The 22700-nt window shown below is 39.5% G+C and overlaps 1 protein-coding gene across 1 annotated transcript; it reads right to left on the bottom strand.

Annotated features, from left to right (window-relative positions):
* Positions 1 to 14698: 14698 nt before the first annotated feature.
* LOC148014581 (putative sucrose-phosphate synthase 2) lies at positions 14699 to 21281 on the bottom strand. The gene is made up of 13 exons (XM_087666194.1): positions 20060 to 21281; positions 19666 to 19755; positions 19117 to 19343; positions 18878 to 18941; positions 18059 to 18760; positions 17839 to 17973; positions 17613 to 17744; positions 17345 to 17521; positions 17130 to 17183; positions 16978 to 17040; positions 15901 to 16899; positions 15672 to 15799; positions 14699 to 15395 (listed from the first exon to the last, which is right to left on the bottom strand). Exons 1-13 carry the CDS (start codon positions 20258 to 20260, stop codon positions 15125 to 15127), a joined length of 3243 nt encoding a protein of 1080 aa, XP_087522320.1. The 5' UTR covers positions 20261 to 21281; the 3' UTR covers positions 14699 to 15124.
* Between the last annotated feature and the right edge of the window lie 1419 nt (positions 21282 to 22700).

Here is a 22700-nt window from a genome sequence, read left to right as displayed (position 1 = left end):
AAATGCGAGAGAAAGAGAGGGAGAGGGAGGGAGAGGGAGAGACAGGGAGAGAAAGAGAAAGATAACATATATTGGAACGATAGCATATCCACGATTATGGTAATGGTATCCACTTTGCTTTTTTTTGGGTACCATTACATCGACTCCTTAAGTGGGCTAAAAATTAGTCATACACTTTATAAAGTCTAATTAGGAGATTTAAGATGCACAATAATAGACTTATCGATAATGGTATGCAATGTGCTTTACCATGGGCCACGTACATTGGTGACTCTTTAAGATGGCTTAAAATTGGTCATGTCCTTCATAATGTCCAAGTAGGGGATCTAATTGTGATATGCATAATTCATTGTTTTTGTATTAACTTTATAGGCATAACAAATTAGAAATCATGCCAACTAGTCAATGGAAGGACTAAAAGAAAATGATACCCTAGCTAATGGTCATTACGGTACTTCATCAAAATGAACCCAAAAGTATTGTTATAGAAGAAGAATTCCTTAAATTGAGCATAGGATATTTTCTCTCAGGTCTTATGACTATGAGTAGAATTTATTGAAACAAATTTTATTACTATAGTTGATAAATTTCATAGATGGCATTAATTTTAATACGCAATCCTAGGACAAAAAACCCACATTTCTAAGATTGAGACTGATTTATTATTAGACTAAGAGATCCTCAATGATGCTCATAAATGGATTACTTATACTCAAAGCTCTCTAGTGCAGTTGTATAAGTAATCCTAGTAGAGCCCCTCTAAGATACTCAAAGTACATAACCTACAGACCGTAGCTAGGTATATAAGGTATAATGGTTGTACAAGAAGACACCTCAATAATTGACTTATCACCGTTAAATCCCAAAGAAGAATCATGTTCCATCCCCTTCAACTCTAGATTCACCTCGTGAAGAACTTCATAGCATCCTTGTCACCAATCTTTTTGTTGCAATGATGAAGTAACATATTCATCACTTTTCCTTTTAGCATCTAAGCCATTATCCAATCTTTTAGTCAAGTCCAAACATTTAGTCTTCGACTCATGAACCTTATGAACCAATGCTTCTTTTTTTTTACAATAACGAATAATTATCTACCGGGACAAACAAATCCTTGAGCATGGTATAGGGCTGAGATATAACATCAATAAATCTCTCAACTACTATGTACAATGCAAGAGCTTATGGTCAACTTGCAACTTGACATACATCTCCATAAAGCTATCCATTTGAGCCTCGTTTGCTGTAATGTAGATAAGATGGAAAACAAAGAAGGTCTTATTGTTCAAGATCGCGAGGCATATCTTAATCAGTGTGTCCCATGTCCTTGCTCTCAATGCAAGTTGGCAATTAGACGAAAACGTTGATTGTCTATAGAACACGTACGACGATTTGGCAAGTTTCAATCTGAGATCATTGATCAGGCGATTGCAAATTTTCAGCAAATGGTAATTTGAAGTTAATATTAATCATGCATTGTACTCGCAAGCTAATTGAAAACCATACAAAATAAGATTGGGTCTTGTTGGCAAATTTTCTATCCAGGGGGGTGATGTCTCATCCCAAGGGGGAGTGCACCCTTTGCGGACAATTAGAAGAGTTTGTGGACGTGCGATGGATGGATTGCAGGAGCCAATCCACCACTCGCAAGGCCAATTTATACTGTCAATGCCAGAGGAGATAGACAACCTTCCCGACCTACCTACAATCTTGGAGCCTGAGATGGAGGCAATGATCGATACATTGATTCCCATGGATGTCGAGACATCTGATCCGCTTAGAGAGGAAGCATCCATACCATTATATGATGGGTGCCGAGCATCTCGGTTGAAGACATTGCTTGCACTCTTAAGTGTGCAAGCAAAATATGGGTGGAGCGATACGAGTGTGACCGAGTTATTCAGGTACCTTGCACATAGGATTCATTTATTATTATTTTTTGACACTATTATTACAAACATTTATGATTTTTCAAGGTGTTTTATGATTTTTTTCAGGTTATTGAAATATCATATATTAACACCTGCAAATACCATGCCTGAGTCTCGTGATGATGCACGACATGTTTTACGGAAGCTTGGCATGGACTACAATAACATCCATGCATGTATCAACGATTGCATACTGTTTCGAGATGAATACGAGACTATGGAGACATGTCCAAAGTGTGGTGCTCATAGGTATCGACAGGACTTGCAAGGGCAAACCATCCCTCAAAAAGTTCTCAAATACTTTCCGCTCATCCCCCGCATAAACCACATGTTTCGCACGTCCGGCATGGCAAGCTTGACAACGTGGTATGTGCAAAATAGGTCCACGGATGGAGTTCAACGAATATCAGCGGATTCGCATGCATGGAGCCACATTGACTCTACCTTCCCAAGCTTTGTGCGAGAACCAAGGAATCTTCGGCTCGGTCTCGCAATGGATGGTGTGAACCCATTCGGTCTATGCTCAACTTCTTACAGTGTGTGGCCTATAGTGCTTGTCAACTACAACATCCCTTCATGGCTTTCTACGAAGAAAGGACATCTCATCCTTAGCTTGCTCGTCCCAGGCCGCTACAAAGTAAAAAATATGGATGTGTATCTTCGTCCATTAGTCAATGAGCTTAAGATTTTGTGGGAGGAGGGGGTCACTGTGCAAGATATGAGCAGGTGCAATGGTCGGCGGTCAGCCAACATTCGAGCCATTCTCATGTGGACGATGCATGACTTTTCGGGATTGGGAGAGTGCTCAGGTGAGCAGACCTCCGTTCTCGCTGGTAATATCTATATTTTATCTCATTCAATCAAGTATTCACTAGGTCATGGCTCGCCTTACAGGTCTGGTTACCTCATGTTATCATGCATGTCCATTGTGTGGGCCACAGTTAGACTCCCGAAGGTCACGAACCATGAAGAAGATGGTATATCAAGGACACGCCGCTTTCTTGCCGGAGGATCATGAACTCAAGGAAGGTTTCCTTGGACGACCTCCAACACGTATGAACGTCGCAAGCTGGTACGAGCTGAAAATGGTAAACCTGGAATCACATCCAAATGGAATGCGACGGTTCTCAGTTTTCTATGAGTTGCCATATTGGACCCACTTATTACAGGTCAACCACTTATTGGATCCCATGCATATTTTCAAGAATGTGGGTAGCTTGCTATGGGACCACATCACAAGAAAGAGAGACACTATAGAGGCACGAATGGATTTGAAGGAGGTAGGTAAGATGGAGGCGCTTTGGCCGTAGTCGAGTGCTGATGGTGAAGTGTAGCTTCCTCGTGCTCCTTGGGTTTTGTCCACTAAAGAAGAGCGCATTGTGAAGCAAGTAATCAAGTCTATCCGCACTCCGACGAGTATGATGCGTTCTCTCAGGTCCGCATTTTCTAAAGATGACCAATTGTCGGGGCTAAAATCCCATGATTGGCATAAGATATGTCAGGTTTGTGAACAAAATGGATTGTAATTAGCGTGGGCATTTTGCAATTTGAAAAGTGGCCATTATTCATAATGCTTTCTCATTTGTGGCAGTTTGTCCTACCAATCGCGATTGCAGGATGCCTTACTCCAGAAATTCGCGGGGCCATTTACAAGTTGTCGACTTTGGTGCAATGGATCTCAGAGAAAGAGATTAAGACATCCTCTATTGAATCCGCGAGGCGGGGAGCAGTGGAGACGGTGTGTCTCTTTGAGAAATACATGCCCACTAGCATGCTCACGATACAAGTCCACCTTCTTGTGCATCTGGACGAAGTGGAGATTGCAGGACCTGTCCATATGCGATGGATGTTCTTCCTGGAGCGCTTCATGAAAACCCTGAAAGGCTTTGTGTGACAACGAGCTCGGTCAAAAGGTAGCATGGCCGAAGGTTGGTTGGTGTCAGAGACGTTAGTGCATATCTCACAATGGCTACCAACGGTGGAACCAGACAATGAAATGCTATGGACACTGAAGGACGATGATAGACTGACTGGAGATGTGGTGGTTGGAAATGGGGTAGAAAAAAGAATGGATGCCTCAATGGAAGAGAAGGTGAATCGCTTTTTTATGTTGCATCATGCCTCCATGGAGACGTGGCTCGCCAAGTACCAGATTGCAAGGCAAGATCGAGAAGAAGCGCGAGTTGAATTCCAACGTAGTACACATCATTGACCGATTCGATATTCCGAAGGCATGGAGGAGATGCCGTGGTTTATGTCAACACGATGGTTGCATGGAGCCTTGACCGCAGCATCCAGTGAAGAGACAGAGGTCTAAATGGAGGAGTGGGAATTCTCGAGGGGATGTAGTCCAAAGGTGATGAGGGGTTTAGAATATGTCGTATCTAAATATTATATGCGACATCTAATTTGAGTATTTCAATGTACATTACAAAATATATAGTGCAGCGTGGTCACACGGACAGCATTTTCGCGTGGAGCATATTGACAAAATGCACTCCACAATGGACTGTGGTGTCATGGCAAGGTTCGAGCAAGAGAGCCGGCGACAAGCAACGGATCCGAACACGGTTGTGGATGAGATGGAGTATTTTGGGAACTTGCAAAGTATTATTACGATGGATTACCGTAGCTTCTCCATGATACTATTCGATGCGCAGTGGTTCAAAGTGGTACTTGGAGGAGTTGAAGCAACAGTTCGACGAGGTCCATCTGAATTTCTTGAAATAGATTCCGAAAAAAAATGGACGGATTTGCGCGACGCCTTTGTGTTGCCGGCCCATTGTGAACAGGTGCATAGAGTCATTTGCTTGCTAATTGTAATGCGACATGGTTTATGTCACAATGGTTTGAACTCGCTTTGTATGTGTTTGTGAACAGGTAATCTTCTATCCAAACCCCCGACAACCTCGATGGTGGTATGTTATACCTTCAACTCCCCGAAGTGCGAGAGTATATGATCAAAGCGATGTTCCGAGCATAGATGAAGATAATATGCAAATAGAGGGGTTGATATTACAAGGGGTGGAGGCTGCCGCAAGCTTGGAGCCCGCATCGGCTAACAATGATGGAAATACAAGAGTCCAAGAATTTTTTGAGAACGAGGCAGACTCATTCTTTTGTGGTGACATGTCTATCGACCTTCCAGTGTATGCGGAGTTGTGTCAGGAGATTAATATGGGACCATAGGATACTTCATTCTTGGAGCGTCCACTTGCTCAATTCGTTGTTTAGATCTCTTATAAAGGTACATAAGATATGCATTTTAAGAGGGATTTTTTAAAAATGATTTATATTACAGTGCTTTGTATAATTTAAATTGATTATTCTAACACCATTTTTTATCTATGCAGGTGACATTTTCAGGATGAGTCGAGGGATGAGCGATGAGGATTTGCAAGTCATCTTCACACGCATGTCTCCAGACCAGCTCACGAGATTCAGAGAGATGGCAGACCAGGAGCTGTCTCGTTCTTCATCAAGGCGCTCTGCTAGATCTGCTTCAGCGCGATCTGATGCTTCAGCTTCGAGTAGACGATCTCGACGCTCACGACTTGGGCCAGAGGGAGGGACTGCATCGAGATCAGGGGATGCTGCTGTGGAGACACAGATGTGGTGTCTCCGTCTCTTCGTTCAGCTAGAGCTGCGTCACCTCCAGGATTTGTCACACCTCTGGGGACGTCTACTCCATTTACTCCGGCTTTTGTGCAGCCGTCAGCAGGTGGCACCCCTTTTGGTGGCACCCCTTTGGGTACCACTCCGAGAGAGGTTACCCCCATCGGTACACCGGATGTAGAGGGGTCTCCTAGATATGCCCAGGAGCGTGGACGGAGATGGGAGAGGACCCATCTTAGGCAGACTCCTAGGGGTTATGGATATCTGGTTGATAGTAGGTCAGGAGCCATCATCATGAATGATGAGGGGAGGAGGGTGATGGCTCGCATGAGAGAGTTGTGCCAACAAGTTTTTCGGCACAACATCCTAGATCATTGGAAGAACATACCGTAGGGGAGCAAGGACTACATAGTAGCATCCTTGCACGAGGAGTTTCCGGTGCCAGCCGCAGTAGATAGATTCTCTACGGGCTGGATGATGGATTGCATGTGTACATACATGTCACATAAACGATCCGACGCACGCAAGGCAATCAAGAGTGGGGCTGCAAAGCCCCAATGGTTAGATGCAGATGACTGGCGCCGACTAAGGGAGGAGGCTACAGATTTCCCAGGACATTGGAGTCAGCAGCGCAAGGCGACGAGGGCACGATTCGAGACCGGAGTGGTCCATCATCTTGGGAGTGACGGCCACATGACATATTTAGAGGACTTTGTAAGTTTCTCTTTTGTTTTGCTTGTTTGTTTTTTTGAAATGTTCTTTGTACTGACAATCATGTTTCTAACAGTTAGCATTTTTTTTTCTTTACAGCACTCCATTACAAATCGCAAGCCGCAAGGCCTTGAGACTCGATATGTAGAGAGGCACGGTCTCAATGCATTGATCGACCGATTGTATAGACGCGGTGGCCCTGTAAGTCACTCATCTTTCTTGTCCGTAGTTACCATGAGATATTTGAATGCATTATTGTATGGTGGATTGATGTGTTGTTTCTTTTTCTGCAGAATCCGTTCGATGCTCCTTTGCGGTGGGATGAGCTTTCGGGGGACGAGGATTTCTAGCTCGCCCTTGGATCCTTGGAGCTCACACACCTTTATTTTTTAGTCGCCTAATCTATGTAGACATTTTCTATGTATTAGTGATATCCTGTCATGATTGTACCAATCACTTTTTATGCGATCATGTATTTATTTCATGTATCAGTTTTATGATTTCAGTATACATTCTTTTTGTTTGCAAGCGCTTTGTATATAGTAGTGCAGAAACTATTTTGTATGGCTCTCATACAGCACACAGTGCTATATGTGCCACAAAATTTTTTTTTCCCTGTTACCGTCGCTATTTGCGTCGCAAATTTACTGCTCGCATCGCTATGTGCGTCGTAAATTTACTAGTTGTGTCGCTATCGGTGTAACTATATGCGTCGCATTTGCAACGCAAATAATGACGCATATAGCGACGCCAATAGCGACGTTTCTATGGCGTCGTCAATAATGATGCTTTTTGCGACGACGGGGGTAAATTTTGTTGTTTGTATTTTCGTCGCTTTAAACGTCAGTATAAGGTCTATATCTTGTAGTGCAAGTGAATCAGGTTCCAAGATGGAAGCTTTGACTGATAAACACAATCTTGTGTAAGAGCCTGATAATGACAATGACACTAATTGATAGTACAAAGCATCATGATATTGCATTACTCATACTGAAAGTGATAGTCAAGTACAATGCTTTATAGTAGTTGGGTTGTTCCATTCTCCTCACTGTGTATATGGATTCAGGAGATCTCTTCCTGGAGCATACATCATTTGTCATTTCTCAACATCTCTCTCTCTCTCTCTCTCTCTCTCTCTCTCTCTTTCTCTCTCTCTCTCTCTCAATGAAAGCAAGAAAGCAACTACACCAAGTTGGCACACACATGAATAGCTTATTCTATTTTTTCTCATCCTTTAAAAATAACTTTCTAGGGTTAGTATTTTCCCCCTCCCTGTCAAACATCCAACCCCCTTTTTAGTCCAATGATAGGTTATCTCTAGTTGCATGTATTTCCTATGATGAGAATAGAATAGAACCTTTTTCCTTTGCCTTGAGAGTCTATGCTAAAATTACAAATTTCTTGCAATCAAGCTCGGCTTGTGGATTTACATGGAAACTTAATACAACTAATGTGATTACTTGGTGGTTTGATTATGCAACTGCTTTGAGTACATTGAAACAATGATCTTTGAATTGTCATGACACAATTTGAAAAGTATGCTCCATTTGTGACAAGATATTATGCTCTGGCATTGCTTCTTGTGGTTAACATGAGGTGTGCCCAATACATTAGATGGATCAATGAATTGTAAGTGCAAGATTTTCCCCTAACTTTCATGCAAATCAATCCATTCAGCATTCCTTAGTAGTTCAATTGCCACTATTTTCTTGTTGATCACTAGAATTGAATTTACAACTAGAGCCATCATTATTGCATCTTCCAACAAAGCATTTGTAGCCCTTATAGGTTACATGCATGCTACTCCATCAATGAATTTTGCACTCATGCACCAACACTACATCTAGGTTCTGATCAAGGACCATTTTTGAAAAAGATTTCTTTTGATGCATCCATTAAGGCTCGAGATATTAAATGTTGCTATTTTAATTTGGTCCTAGGTCATGTTTGTCGATTCTATGGTCAAAGCCTCCCTTCTCATATTCTTTTTCCTAAATTCCCATTGTACCTCGATCATCAAAGCCCACATGAGCCACTTTTCTAGCTTGCTTGCTAGATTGGATTTGGGCTTCAAACTAGTTGGAATTCCTAACATTGCAATTTCCATGTGTACCATAGTTGATTCCATTTGAATTTTGGCATACGTCTCCAAGTGTTCAAGACCAATTTGATCCAAAGGGATGTGGCTAAGTTGTGTGAATATGGTTTCCCTTCATCAATTGTTTTTTGGGAATAGCTACCTTTTACCAAGTATATTTGATAGTTGACAATCTAACTTGAGTACTATTAGGAATAACTAGATCTTGATTAGTAGTGATTCCCTTTCCTTTCTACATCTAAGAGTGTTCCATCCTTATTTTTTGTCAAATTCTTAACAATATTTTTTTCCTTATCCACCTTCATCCACTTGGTTTCCTCTAACCACATCTGCCAATGTTAATAGACTATTGTTTTTCCCTCCTTCTTCCTCCTCTTTTGTAACCTTTAGACATTCATGGAAATAATGCCCTCATGCTCCACATTTGAAGCATGCCCCTACAAACTTGCTCCATACAAGCTTGAGTTTAAGAGAACCAACACATGGCACGTCCACCTCCATGTACTATGTTTTAGCTTCTCACGTGTTCCATAATAAGCACACCCTATTTCTAAAGGGATGTATTAGTGGAGGGACATATAGTGGCTTCCCCAAGCCCTTCGTAATATCCCATAGAAGGTTCCAAAGTTACATAAGAAGCTCTAGGATCTCAACCCATATTTGACATTCTCTCTGGAGTAAGTATTTCCCTGTCTCAATAGGTTGCCACCAAGGCATAATATACACGATGTTCAATACCTAGAAGCATACTTCCTACAACATAACTTTTTTGGTTGCTTTGATCTTGTAAAAAACAACCTCTAAGACCCCTACCTCCATTGTACATTTGATCAACAACACCTTGTCCTTAGAGAATCATGTTGAACCAACATGTTGCATCCATTGTCTTCAATGGCTTGTCTATGAAGAAGACAAGGGAAGATTTCTTGTTGAAGTGCATTACATTATTACAGACTTTTTCTAAATGGAAAGGCGACTCTTATTGATAATCCATCGCCTTGATCTTCCATGTACTTGTAGAGGGAAGCTACCAATATTTTGGATATGAGTTGCAAATTGGCTTCAAAACTTCTTATACAATTGTCCTCTTTGCTATTATGTGACATCCCTTCCCTTGTTGCTCCTTTAGTCATATGTTTTTATGTGATGGCTTCAATCAAGTGTGTTGTTGAGTTGAACTCACCACCGTCAAGGGACATATCCTCTCACTTCCTCTTTTACATGTTGTTTCTACTTCTCTCTGCTTTCAAACATTCATAAGTAATGGCCAAACCCACATTCATGATCAAGCTTTCTACATCAATCCAATCCCCTTCCTTAGAGCTACCTCCCTGGGCCTGCTCAGGATGGCCTAAGGGAGGCCCCATGCATAGCATTGCATGCAAGTTTTCCACTTATGTGAAGTGTGAAATGTGTCCCCTTTCTTAATGATGGCTAAATTCCTTTGATTATCATTAGGACATCCCATAACTTTCTTAGTCTTTTAATTATGGTTAGAACATCCTACTACTTTCTTAGTCCTTGCTTATCTCTCTCCCAAAACCCCTCTCAAGTGCATCTCTTTACCTATTGCATGGATCAAAACAAGATTTAATACCTTTAAAGCATGCAATGAAAAGCAAAGGAAGTAAGAAGTTTTTTAAATCTCGTGTTGGATTCTCTCTTGCTTATATTAAGTAAAGGTATGTTGAACATGCTCTTGGTAGTGTTTCCCTTAATTTCATGGATGTATCTTTAGTACTGATGAGTTCAACAAGTGGTTTGGGCACACGTACAATTCAAAATGGTTTATTGGTAAATGCTTCTATTTTTCTCTTGTGAATTTGCAAGTCCCGCATGATTAGATTCCCAATAGTGTGGTGGGGCATAGGGGCAATTTGGATTTTATTCTCTCAACATACATAGTTTAACTAAAAAAGTATTTCAAACTCTTTGGGAAGAGTGCTCTATGGATCTTGTGCACCTACTCAAATCATTATAGATAATTAAGGAAATTTCTTGAAAAGACTGATGTGGATCTTATCAGGACAATTCCTACATTCCTCGATAAGATAAGAGTTTTCGAATGGTCATTGACCATGATAAGTTTATCATATAAATTGATGGATAGGATGTTGGCACCTCAAAGTTATAATATTAAATATGAGATTTGTATTGTATATGCCAACAAACATGAAAATTACCATATTGGGTGAAAGAATAATTAACTACAAACAAAAGAATCTTTTGTATAAAAGAATATTCCCCACAAATTAAGGAAAGCAATAGTACACTATTATGTTTGGCCAATCTTCGAGCTTAGGGACTAAAAGGATAAATGTTTTTTTAATTACAAAATTTTAAAATTATTTTTGTTTACTTTAGTTATTTTAAAGACTAACGAGGCTTGTAGCTTTAGGGTTCCTATTTTATACACTAGTGAGGATTATAGCTTTAATATACCCTAGTTTAAGGGTGTCTTTACTACTTCATTAACCTCTTAAGAGTACTTTACATTAAATGTGAGTATTAATTATATATAATGTGTGAATAATAATATTATTATTAAATATTAATACTTTAATACATATAATGCTTAATAAAAATGAACTCAAATATGTGAATTGAATACATCAAATTTGAAAAAATAAGAAAGGGATATGGAAACTGAACTAAAGAGGAATGGATTTTTAATGCTTATAAGATAAAGAACTAAAAGACTAGGAAAATTATATAGAAAAGAGAGAGAATTTCAATAACTCAAAAGATAACTAGAAAGATAAAGGGGATTCCAACAACTCTATTTTTATCAAAGTATTTCTCAAATAGACCTATTTTTCTTTAAGTAGATATGCATGTTTACCGAACTTGGGAGGAAAATCTAACTACACTTAAAAGAGATAGAGATGCACTTATAATACATAAAATGATTTTCTTTTTCTTGAGGTAGATATTAAATTATCAAAAAGTCATTAAATATTTGCATGCAACATCACCCTCTTAGGGTTATATCAACTTCCTCAAAAGTTTAGAACCTAACCTCAAAGAAACATCCTTCTTAGCTAACTTAGCCATGATTGCAACAACTTCATAAACAACTTAAATAGCAAAATCCATTAACTCAACATGTGTTCTCTTCCTCCTCGTAAAGAGCATCACAATCCTCAAAAAAAAAAAAAAAGATTACTATAGCTATCCATATCTTTTGTTAGACTCATAAGCAACAATTGTTGATGAGTCTAAGTAAAGATATGAAACCCTAATCACTAAGTAACAATTTCTTCCAACTAATAAAATCATGAAGATCATCTTCCTCCATTATATTCGTGATCTTATATTTAAAAAGGTACTAGCTTCTCTGCAAACCCAATAGGTATTCAGAAGATCTTCATTTTCTTTCCAACAAAATACACATGAAGATGAAACATCTTTACTCAATATATACCTTTAGTATGCAACACTTTTGACAACTCAACATAACAACACATTAAGCTTGAAGGAAGAAGTAACACTCCAAGCACTCTTTTAGGCACTTTTCTATGCAGAAAAAAGCATCTAGGCTATTCTTTAGTCCATCTCTCTTTGACTTGCAAAATCCATCTACAATCTTGCTCCTCAAAATTGCTCCTTTCTTAAATAGAGCCAAAGGTTTTCCCTTTTCATTGACCCATTGCTTAAGAAAGCATTTATCTCTTTCAACTAGAGATGTAGCCCAAAAATACTTAACATTATCAAATACCCTTATGCTATCGTTCTTTTTTAGCTAGATTTAAATTAAATTAATTTCTAGCACATGGCCATCTATCACTTTGGCATACATCATACATCATGCCATTGTTGAATTTGCTTTCTATACAAGGAACCCTAATTGGAATATAATCTTCCTTATAACTTGCACTTTGAAGCCAAAGGACTTTTCATAAAGAGACATTGCCCTTAATTTCCACCTCATCAGCTTAAACTATTAGCAAAATATTTCCATGATTCAACCAAAGTACAAGCCACATCAAATGACTTTATACATCCACTCTATAAAAGAAAACATATTTCCACTACAAACCCAGCCATCTATATCCTTCAGGAGGAGCACGAATAATCTAATGCCGCATGATAATAGCCGAAGGTTGATTCTCCTCCATCCTTTTAAACAAATTGCAACGTAGCCTCCAAGCTTATTGGTGGGGAACTTCAAGACCTACACCTCACATGCTTAAAAGCAATGAATTGCTCCCAAGAAATTGAATTTATCTCCAAGAGACAAAGAGATCTTATAAATAATCTTTCCATTTGAATCTAGTTGTTCATAGTGAATGGAAACAAATATCCTACAAATATCATGGTTGAAGTAAGAATGTTTGTCAATACAAGTATTCATCTTGCAAGTTACACCTCATCTTGATTTTGGACTCAATCCCTTCATAATACCATTCAAATTTGTAACAAATGATGATGCCTAGTAAAATAGGGCAACCCAAGTATTTGATTATTTCGCTTTTTTGGGATTTTGGAGCTAAACTACTACAACCAATTTGGAGGTTCCCATAATCAATATGAATGAATTCCATATTGTGGGTATTCATCAACAAGACTAAAAGCATAGAAAACTCGTCCTAAATACACCACCCACTACATAAATGAGAGGTCCACCTTTATGAAATTGTCATGTGTGTTCATATGGACACATAATATCACACTACGAGAGAGAGGAAGACCTTTAATTGTTTATTGCTATACTCCCCTTTCAATAGATGATTAGGGAGTGTTTGAGTTATCGAGACCAACGAGAGAGGAGCAATAGGGCACCCTTGTTTAATAGGCTTTATCTAGATTATTGAAAACTTATTGAAAAGGGGAGGTTTGAAACATTTGCTAAAAAGGGGAGTTATCATCCTACAAAAGATACATCTAAAACAAAAAAAATGTATACCATAAGAATGAAAACCCAACTAATTATGTCATAGACTTTATCTAGATCTAAGTTGAGTAGCAAATAATCACCTCCTCTTTCAAATGGCAAAATCCATACCAAGCAAGACATTTAGAATAGCATCTAAGTTCTTCAACCATATACAAATCCCCATTGATACATGTGAATTAAGGAAACTTTAATTAAACTTGACACATAAACTTGACACATAGAGCTAGCATTTTTGCCATGACATGATGCTATATGAAATCGCCACCTTCTATCAAATGTAGTTTTCTAGCTAAGGCTTGTTTTGACCTCTTTTTGGCTATTTTGGGCCTCCAAGTGTAAAACTTCAAAATTCATTTTGGGGTTTTGGAAAAATACAATATTGATGTCAAAACCATCGAATTTAATACCAAAATGTAGGATGTTTTACTTGACAAATTAAACAAGGAAAACTTCCAATGAATGTTTAGCCAACTAAAGTTGATGAATTTCTCTAGAATTTATTAATCTTGAAGCCAAATAAGAAAACTCTTACATGGCCCCAAAATGAGCTCTATATTTTTCTAATCTCTCTATTCATGCATGCATATGCACGACATGTGCATTTAGTTTTTCCTTATTTCCTGCGTTTTAGTCTTAGCTCCATATATCCTTCCCTCTTCCAAAAGATTATCCCATCCATTCACCTAAAGAAACCTTGTTAACTTATTAGCACCTTATCAAGCTATTTATTTCAAACCTTACATCTGTATTTATGGAGGCACACATCCATACATACATAAGCACATCTACATACATGCATACCGCATATATACATATATATATTACAAACATGCACCCCTATGCATATATGTCATATGTATATACATCATTTACTCATTCACATATGCATGTGATTAAGTAGATACATCCCCAATCCCGCTTGAGCACACCAACTTAATATTGGCTATATATGCATTCACACAACATTGCATACATGCATGACTATGTTTAATTATAGGCATACATACATAGTACTTAAATATAGAGAGTATACAAAGAAAACTATCATTGTCTAAGAAAACTATTATTGTCAAGGGTATTTGTCTATAGCTATGCAAAAGCGCATGCGCATACCCCAAGCCCGCTTGAGCACACCAACTTAATATTGGCTATCTTTGTATTTATTCTTAGTAAACACCATTTTGAAACTCCACCCCAACCTTTGACCCTTAAAATACCCATTATGCCTTTGCTCCATCTTCATTCCATTGCCTTCTTGCTTCTCAAATGTATGCTATGACAATTTCTTCTTGAATGTCCCTCCTAGAATTACTATGGCTATTAATTCTTAGATGCCCCTACTAGAATTCCTATAGCAATCATGTAGGAAGGCCCTTACATTTACATACCCTCTTCCCTTAGTGAGCAATAATTATCGCTGTCAGGTATTTCAATTGAATTTTTTTTTTTTGGAACTGCAATACATAGTTTGCTGCCTAGAAGGAAAAACATGATGGCTTGTAGAAGGAAAAACATGATGGCTTGTAATTTTTTTGGAACTAAAAACTAAAGTGCACTGCCTTTACTTTTAACAAATTTAATGTCTTTTCATTTCCATTCCTTTAGCTGGCCAAAGGTCTTTTTGATATGATCTCAAGAATGCCTATAATCTTAACAATGCCCCAAGACCATCTGATAGCAAAGTGATGAAACCAGGTGCAACCTTCAGATCAAAAGGACTTTGCATTTCTACTATTCAACACCTTAACAAATCTCCATTTTAAGAAAGCAGGCTTTTGTGCTTGCACACTGCCACTTCAGCTAATACACAAGCACCACCTCACTGAACTGCTGTAGCTGTATTCAGGATAATTTACAACCTGACAAGGAGATTTATGAAAGCTTCTTGAAGGCACCCTGTATATCTTCAGCAGTAAAACCCATATCTGTCCTCACAATGTTGGGGCTCTCTGATGGTACCACATCATCTCTGTGGTAGCTATAGCTAGAACGCAAAAGACTGTCACTTCCATGCTCAACAGTGCCGTACAGGACTACAGTTTTATGAATACCTGAAAGCAACTCTTCATAATCTGTGTCTCCGGCCTGTCCAACAAACACATACATGTGACTGAGGTCTGTTCCCCACCGCACAAACAAATACCTGCAAACAAAGCCATCAAGATTGATTTCAAAACTATTGGCATAATATATAGGAAGGAATATGAATACTTGATACTAGCTGATCAGTGCTCATTGACAGGCAGCACATTTTACAGGCTACATCAAATCACATCAAGCAATTCTTATCATCACTCATTAAGGACTGCCCTTCTGTCAGCATGGGAGCTGAAGCACACAATCAGAATGGTGTATACTCCATCAAACCGGCCATTCATATCCGATCGAACTTGCAATGTTGATATGTTTTGTAGTTTACCTAAGTGCTTGTGCCCTTGATGCAAGCAAGGGTAAAACATGGAGTTTTGATTCATTGCAGCAGTAGATCACATGACACCTCAACCCACGCATCCTCAACTTTTTGCGAAGTTCTTCTACATTTGGAACCTGAAAACAAATCAAAAATGTATATAGTAACTAGATTGCATAACTAGGATGCAAACCCCCAACATGATCTAAACTACACTGCAAGAATTTGTTTTTACTACCTTAGATGGCTCCTTAACTTCATATGCTAGACAGTGGGAGTTTGTAGAGTCCTGATCCTCCCTTATAGCAGGATCTTCCCTGACGCCAACATTGTCCCCTTCGAGATTCAGAAGCTTAGCCATAGTCTTCCTCAAGCCCTCACCACCCCATCTATAGTCAATATGGGTAGCATAGTCGGGATCTGCAACAAACTGTGGTTCTGAACTGATGGGCCCATCCTGAGCAGTGCTGGATCGATAGTACAACTCACTACCACTGCTGCAAATAAAAGCATCAAAATCATTTTGCAGCCCAGCGCGTACTAATAATTCTAGTGCCTCCACCAATGGCAAGGCAGTAGATAGGATGAAACCAGGTGGCCGTGTAAACTGATCATGTTTGATGGACTTCATAATTTCCTTGATTACTTGCACAAAATTTTCCCCAGGTTTCCCAGATGGACCATATGAGTCTACAGCAATAACAACAAATTTTCTTCGTCTTCGCAGCAGCGGTATCTTGATAGTCATGTTGCCATTGCTCATAATAACCTTTTCAACGCTAGAGGATTTATAGGAATCGTTATCCTCATGTACTGTCTCCTTCCTGACCTTTTCTAATTCATGCTTGAAGTCCAGTGCATTACCATAGCCATGATTGCCGTTTTGGGCAGACTTGCGAGTCTCTAAAGTTTCCATTGACCCATTGGATGGAAGCTTGTCATCAATGGAGAGACGCAAAGACATGTCATTAACATCTCTCAATGAGTCCCCTTGTGATTCCTCCTCTATATGACCAATCATGCTGGTTTCATCCTGCCATTCTGGATGCCTCATTCGACACATAGCGATACGAGCCAGGTATGTGCGACAATGTTGTGGCCAGGAAAACAGATGAATATTCTTTAAACCACTGCGCCTACATTCTGACCATAAACTCCTGTCTGATACTAATCGCAGCAAAGCATCAGATATAGCTTTCTGATCATGAGGATCAACCAGCAAGCCATTGTTCAACGCCTGGCATAGAAGAGAGCTGAATTGAGTTGTTAATCTAGTTGTGAAACAACTATGAAGCTCTGGAATTAAAAAACACACCCTATGTATATCAACAGGACCTCCATTTCTGGTGGCAACCATTGGTAGACCACGGGCAGCTGCCTGCAAACCAAAAGAAGGTCAAAACCTCCATATAAATTACAGCGAAGTAAAGAAACTAATCAAGTGAGTGGCATCTCAAATTATGCTACCTCAATGAGAGTCAGACCAAATGGTTCAACCAAAGCAGGATTGATGAATACACCCTGTGCTCAAATAGAAACATAAAACGGTTCTCATCAATGCAGCAATGCATTCAATGGCCTTTTAGCAATCAATAACTTGCCACTGTACCTTCAAACAGTTTTCAGTCATGATACAGAGCCTTCAATGGCCCTTTAGCACAATCAATAAGTTGGCATTGTACCTTAGTTCTTGCAGCAAGCCGGTAGATGTCAGGAACGTCTGATTGCTTGTGATGCTTGGGGTATGCCACTTGTCCATAAAGATCGTACCTGTCGATGAGCTTCAAGACACTGGTGAGAACTGATGCGTTTCCACATGACATTTCATCAATATCATCTCTGTTGCCCATAATTAATGTCTGCAAGTTGTACATGCAGAGTGAGCCCACAGTAGTACACTCAGGAAGAACAGCAAAATCACCCCAAATAAAGGTGGAATGAGAAGCAAACCAGGTTGGCCAGATCCCTCAGCGGTTTACACTCCCCAAAAGCTTTTACCAGCGTAGTGATGTTTTTTTTTGGATCAGGCCTTGCCAAAGCTAGTATCATTGGTTTGTGAGGATTGCTAAAAAAGCGTTGAATCTGGAGAAAACAAATGACTATCAAAAAAGAATCAATTACTGTAGAGATTATCGCTTTGCATCATAGTTTGATAAAAAGTAAGGAGTAGAAATACCTCTGACCAGATGGGGGGTTCTGCCAATGGTGAACCTGGTTCTCCAGGAGAAAACTCTGCATCTCCATCCCCGAGCTCTTGCCCTCCTGAATCTGCAACTACCACATTGCTGAAGTCCATACCAGGCGGTATAACCTACAAAAACAAAAGAAAGCTAACCCTAAATATGCATGAGCACTTCTTTCCTGCAAGAGAGCATCAATCCTCATCATGAACTCACCACCATGCGTGGCATGTAACGCCCATGGCAGCTCAAACCCCGTTTGGATCTCACCCTTAAGACCTTTTCCAGCTTAAAATCAAACCCGTCATACAGTCCCCATTGTTCTTCTATCTCTTGTTGAGTGCTTGTGATGACGAGCTCAGCAGCATCGAGAGAGAGTTCTTCTGCCTCTATGCGTCTCATAATCCTGTAAGTAGAGTTGATGTCCTCTTTTGATTGGCGACCCTGCTTTAGCAATTGCTCAAGCTTGTCGCGGCCAAGAGAGTGACCAGTTAAAACCATAGGTACATTTAATGCTCCAGACAATAGGGCTGCAATATCTCCAGCATCAGCATAATGACCATGAATGACATGAGGCCAGACATAACGCTCCCCACCATTAATCTGGTCTCCAAGGACCTTTGCCATGTTCAGTATATGGGTCAGAGATGCATCAACAAACTCCTGAATATGAGGCCACAATAACTCCTTACGGAGGTACATGTCACGTGGGCCACATGGGATGCGCACAATATAAGCACCACTGCTTTCACCAACAGCAATCGTGTCTGCATCACAGTTAGAATGTGTCAGCATCTCTGTTGGTTCACCGTAGCTCCAGTCAACATCCGGTGAGGTTATCTGCCTTGTCAATAGATCTACTCGATAAACCTCTGGCATTGAAGCCAATGCCCTTGCCAGTTCCACAACATACTTCACCTGTCAACATAAATCACGGATTCGCTGAAGTCAGAGCAAGGTCAGTCACCTTGTCATGTCTTTGGAGTACAGAAGGTGCATTCTTAAGATTAACCCTTACTACCCTTTGTATAATACCTGACCACCAGTGTCGGAATCTCTACCCAACTCCATATTCTCACCACGAACAAGGCCATGCAAACTGCAATAGCAAGCAGACATTTGACGTCAGCAAAGAAGCTTCAAGTCATATGAGTTTAAGAAAAGATACTACAATCATCACGTCTTCAGTTATTCTTGAGAACACTAGGAGACAATATTAAGCCTAAAACTCCCAACCAAAGATGGTGGATAGCTGCAACCATTTGAAGTGTTACCTTATCAGCACCATGTACAAGCACTTTCTTGTGTTTACTTGTGCGGTTGGCACTTCTAAATCTGAATAATTTCTTGAAAACTTTAAATTGCTCCCCAGCAGCATGCCATCTGGTTCTGTCTTTTCACTTTCAGATAGTTCTTCAGACAGTTCTTCTCTAGCATCTTTCCTTCCTTGTTCACGTTCCTTATGGCGAGAAGAAAGCTTTTGAGTGTCTTCACTTTCAACCTGTTGTTGCAAATCCAAAAGAAGATTAAACGTCTCACAATGGTTGGATGAATATATTTACACTATCATCACATAGCACAAAACCAAAATAATGCAACATCCATTATGCAAAATCGTTGTGTCATCATTCAGACTTGAACTGCCACACAGTTCATGAATTTGTTATATACCCAAAGTAGCAAAATAAACAAGATCAGACCAAACTTGGTTTCATTGTGAAATGGAGGAATTCCAATCAAATATGCTTTTAAATCTTCTTCTCACAGCAACATTGACCCTTCCGTATCAAGATTGACTATCAAGTACTAAACTAGGGTTTCACCTGTTTCTTCCTTCGTGTCAAATGCCATATTCTCCAGCACAAGTTTTCCATTCGATTATTTCGCTCGTGCGAATTTCTCATTGCTGTTACCTGTGTCGTAACCCAAAATGCAATTCCAATGATTTTCCAAGGCAAAACATCAATAGAAGTGAACACGACTGAATCAATACTGCAGAGGTTTACAGATGCAAGGAATGCAACATGTAAGAGTGCATTGTAAACAATGTTATTATAATAAAATTTAACTTTCGTATATCTCATTAGATAGTGGCATCGATGAATTACAAAGGGAAGGGTGAGGAATGGAGTTGCCTGTTTGATGAAGAGCTCAAATATAGTAGATAGTTAAACCACATATTCGGAGAAAGGTACAGTATTACACTGGCATGCATACCTTCATCCATGTACGATACAAATCCGTCTCATCGTAGCCTGTGACAACCTCCTCAACAAAGTACTTTGTTGGGTTGAAATAGGCGCCTTGATCAGGCATTGCCGTGGCAGGGGAGCGGCCTTGATCAGGCACAGCCACGATCCCGGCTCCAGCATCGAGGATGGCCTCCAAATAACCATTTATCCATTCGTTTCCAGCCATTTCTCTGTGTGTAGGTTCTAGAAATTAAGCGGTGGGGCAGGACTGGATATCGGATGTATATATCAGAAGCCAGCAATGTGGAGGGAAGAACCCAACAATGTGGGGGCGCCCAACTGATTTGATTCTTTGTTTGGGGTGGAAGGGCGGAAATTGATCGATATGCAGTGTGTGTGTGTGTGTGACGTTGTATCTGGTATTACAGCATGATCAAGAAAGAGATTACGACAGTGTGAGACATGCAGGAAGAGAGAGAGAGAGAGAGAGACTGTCAAGGTTGTATCTGATATCACACCTTGAATATCAGCAACAATTGAAGACAAGGTTGGATAGAGTAAAACACTCTCTCAGAGGAGCTAAAATGGAAACAAATAAGAGAAGGTCGTGCCAAAAGAAAGAGTCCAATCGAACAAACGAGACTACTTATAAATTTCAATCAAAGCTCTACCCGCTTCAGTTCTTCCTCGAGATAGCTCCTACCACCAATCAGCAGCAAACAGAATATAACCATGCAAAGCTCTAATAATATGAGCTTCAGTAAGCAGTCACTTTCACAAAAGCTTCCGCCGTGACTGTGTGTCTACTCAAAGAGGAGCTTACAACTCCTTTCCTAATTTGGAAAGTTTCACCCAAAAAGGACAGGGAAGGAATGCATGAACAGAGAGAGGAAGGGAGAGGGGGAGGGGAAAGGGATGCCTGCCGCTGCTGCTGCTGCTTCTTGTCCATCCACCAATCAACCACTCACTGAATCCATTAAGATCCTTTTCTGTGCTCTCAAATGCCCTTGTCATCCAATCAGCTCAATAATTCACCTGGCTCCATCACCTTCATTTAAAATCATCTCTCTCTCTCTCTCTCTCTCTCTCTCTCTCTCTCTCTCTCTCTCTCTCTCTGCGTCTGTCTGTGTGTGTGTCTGTGCATCTGCACCCACAAACACATAAGAATCAAATGTAGACACTCCAGCTTTTGTGGGAACTCTCAGGAGCGACTCTTTGCTCTGCCATCCTCTAGACTTTTAAACCACAATAGAAAGAAATATGAATTTAGATTCACACCCACTGCCATTTTCTGTTATAAACAACAATAAAATTTTAAAAACAAAAATGGATTCCTTACTGTTTATTACTACTACACCCCCAAACATCACCATAATAATATCAATACTCAATAGTAATAATAACAAGAAATGAAACCTTCGGAAATCCTGTATGATAATTAGCCATTATTATTATGATAGACTAAAAACCATTATCATTATTATTCTTTATATTATTGGGGTAAATATTATCAAGATTGAGATGAGATGTTTATTTTTAGATCATTGTCATTGAGGTTATCATCGTGACGCACGTGAGTATTAGTATTAGTAATTAGTAATTAGTAATTAGTAATCATCATTATAAGGATTGTTATCCAATCGTGTGTATGGTAAATTTAATAAGTGGTGCCGATTATTTAAATAATTGGGATTACCAGGATGATTATCATTATTACTATTATTATTATTAGATAACACAATTTGTAATGTTGTTATTATTATGATGATTATGCTCAAGTTAGTAGTAAGCACGCGCTAGGACCCTGGAATCAGTCACCTACCCATTTTCCAATTCTCTAGTTTTTTAAATAACAATAATAGAATAAATATATGTGCAAAGGAAAAGTGGAAAAGGGGGCCATGAGCTTTTTCCTAAAAGTGAGAGATTTAGTAGAGCGTTCAATTTTGCCTTTCCTTTTTTCTTTTCTTTTTTCCTCTCAATTTTGTGAAAGCCCTTGATTTTTGGGGTTATGCCTTCCCCAATAATTCATATCTATCTTTGGAAGCCCACCTCTTTTTCAATTTTTCCTTGTCTAGAATTTCCTACTATTTAGTATTGTGTGCTCCTAAGGAAAAAGAAAACTGCATGGCCTTTTTTCTTTCATTTTATTCTCTGTCTAAAATCTCACATGAACTTAGCAAGCACATTCTCTTCACTTGAGCATATTCTCTTGCCTTGCATTACAAAAACATCACACACGAACCTTGCTGGTGCTCGTTCATATGGCACAGATGTCTAAAGGAGCCAGAGTACAGCATGGGCAATTGAACTCGAAGCTCTATGCACACTAAGACTTGGTAAATTTAATTGTCTACCAACGATGCTTGTGTGAGCTTAAGTGAGCATTGCAATTTCTAGATCTTTTTACTAAAATTGAAGGAACCTAAGGACAATGGCCCTTTTTATGGATTGTGCGTAGCGGATAATCATGGTTTTCTCGACCTCATGCACACAAAAGAAAAGTTTGCTTAGATATTGTGATTCATAGTTACTATCCCTTTCAAAGAAAATGTGCATGCACACACATGTGCACACATGAACGCACACACATATATCTATAGTAAATTATCCATTAACTTCTAACCAATTTACATCATTCTTGCACTAAGGGAACCAAAACCTTT

This window comes from Lygodium microphyllum, chromosome 25, assembly GCF_053477565.2.
Source record: "Lygodium microphyllum isolate KBCC chromosome 25, Lygodium_microphyllum_v1.1.10, whole genome shotgun sequence".
Lineage (NCBI taxonomy): Eukaryota > Viridiplantae > Streptophyta > Polypodiopsida > Schizaeales > Lygodiaceae > Lygodium > Lygodium microphyllum.
This window is presented reverse-complemented; position numbering and strand designations above follow the sequence as displayed.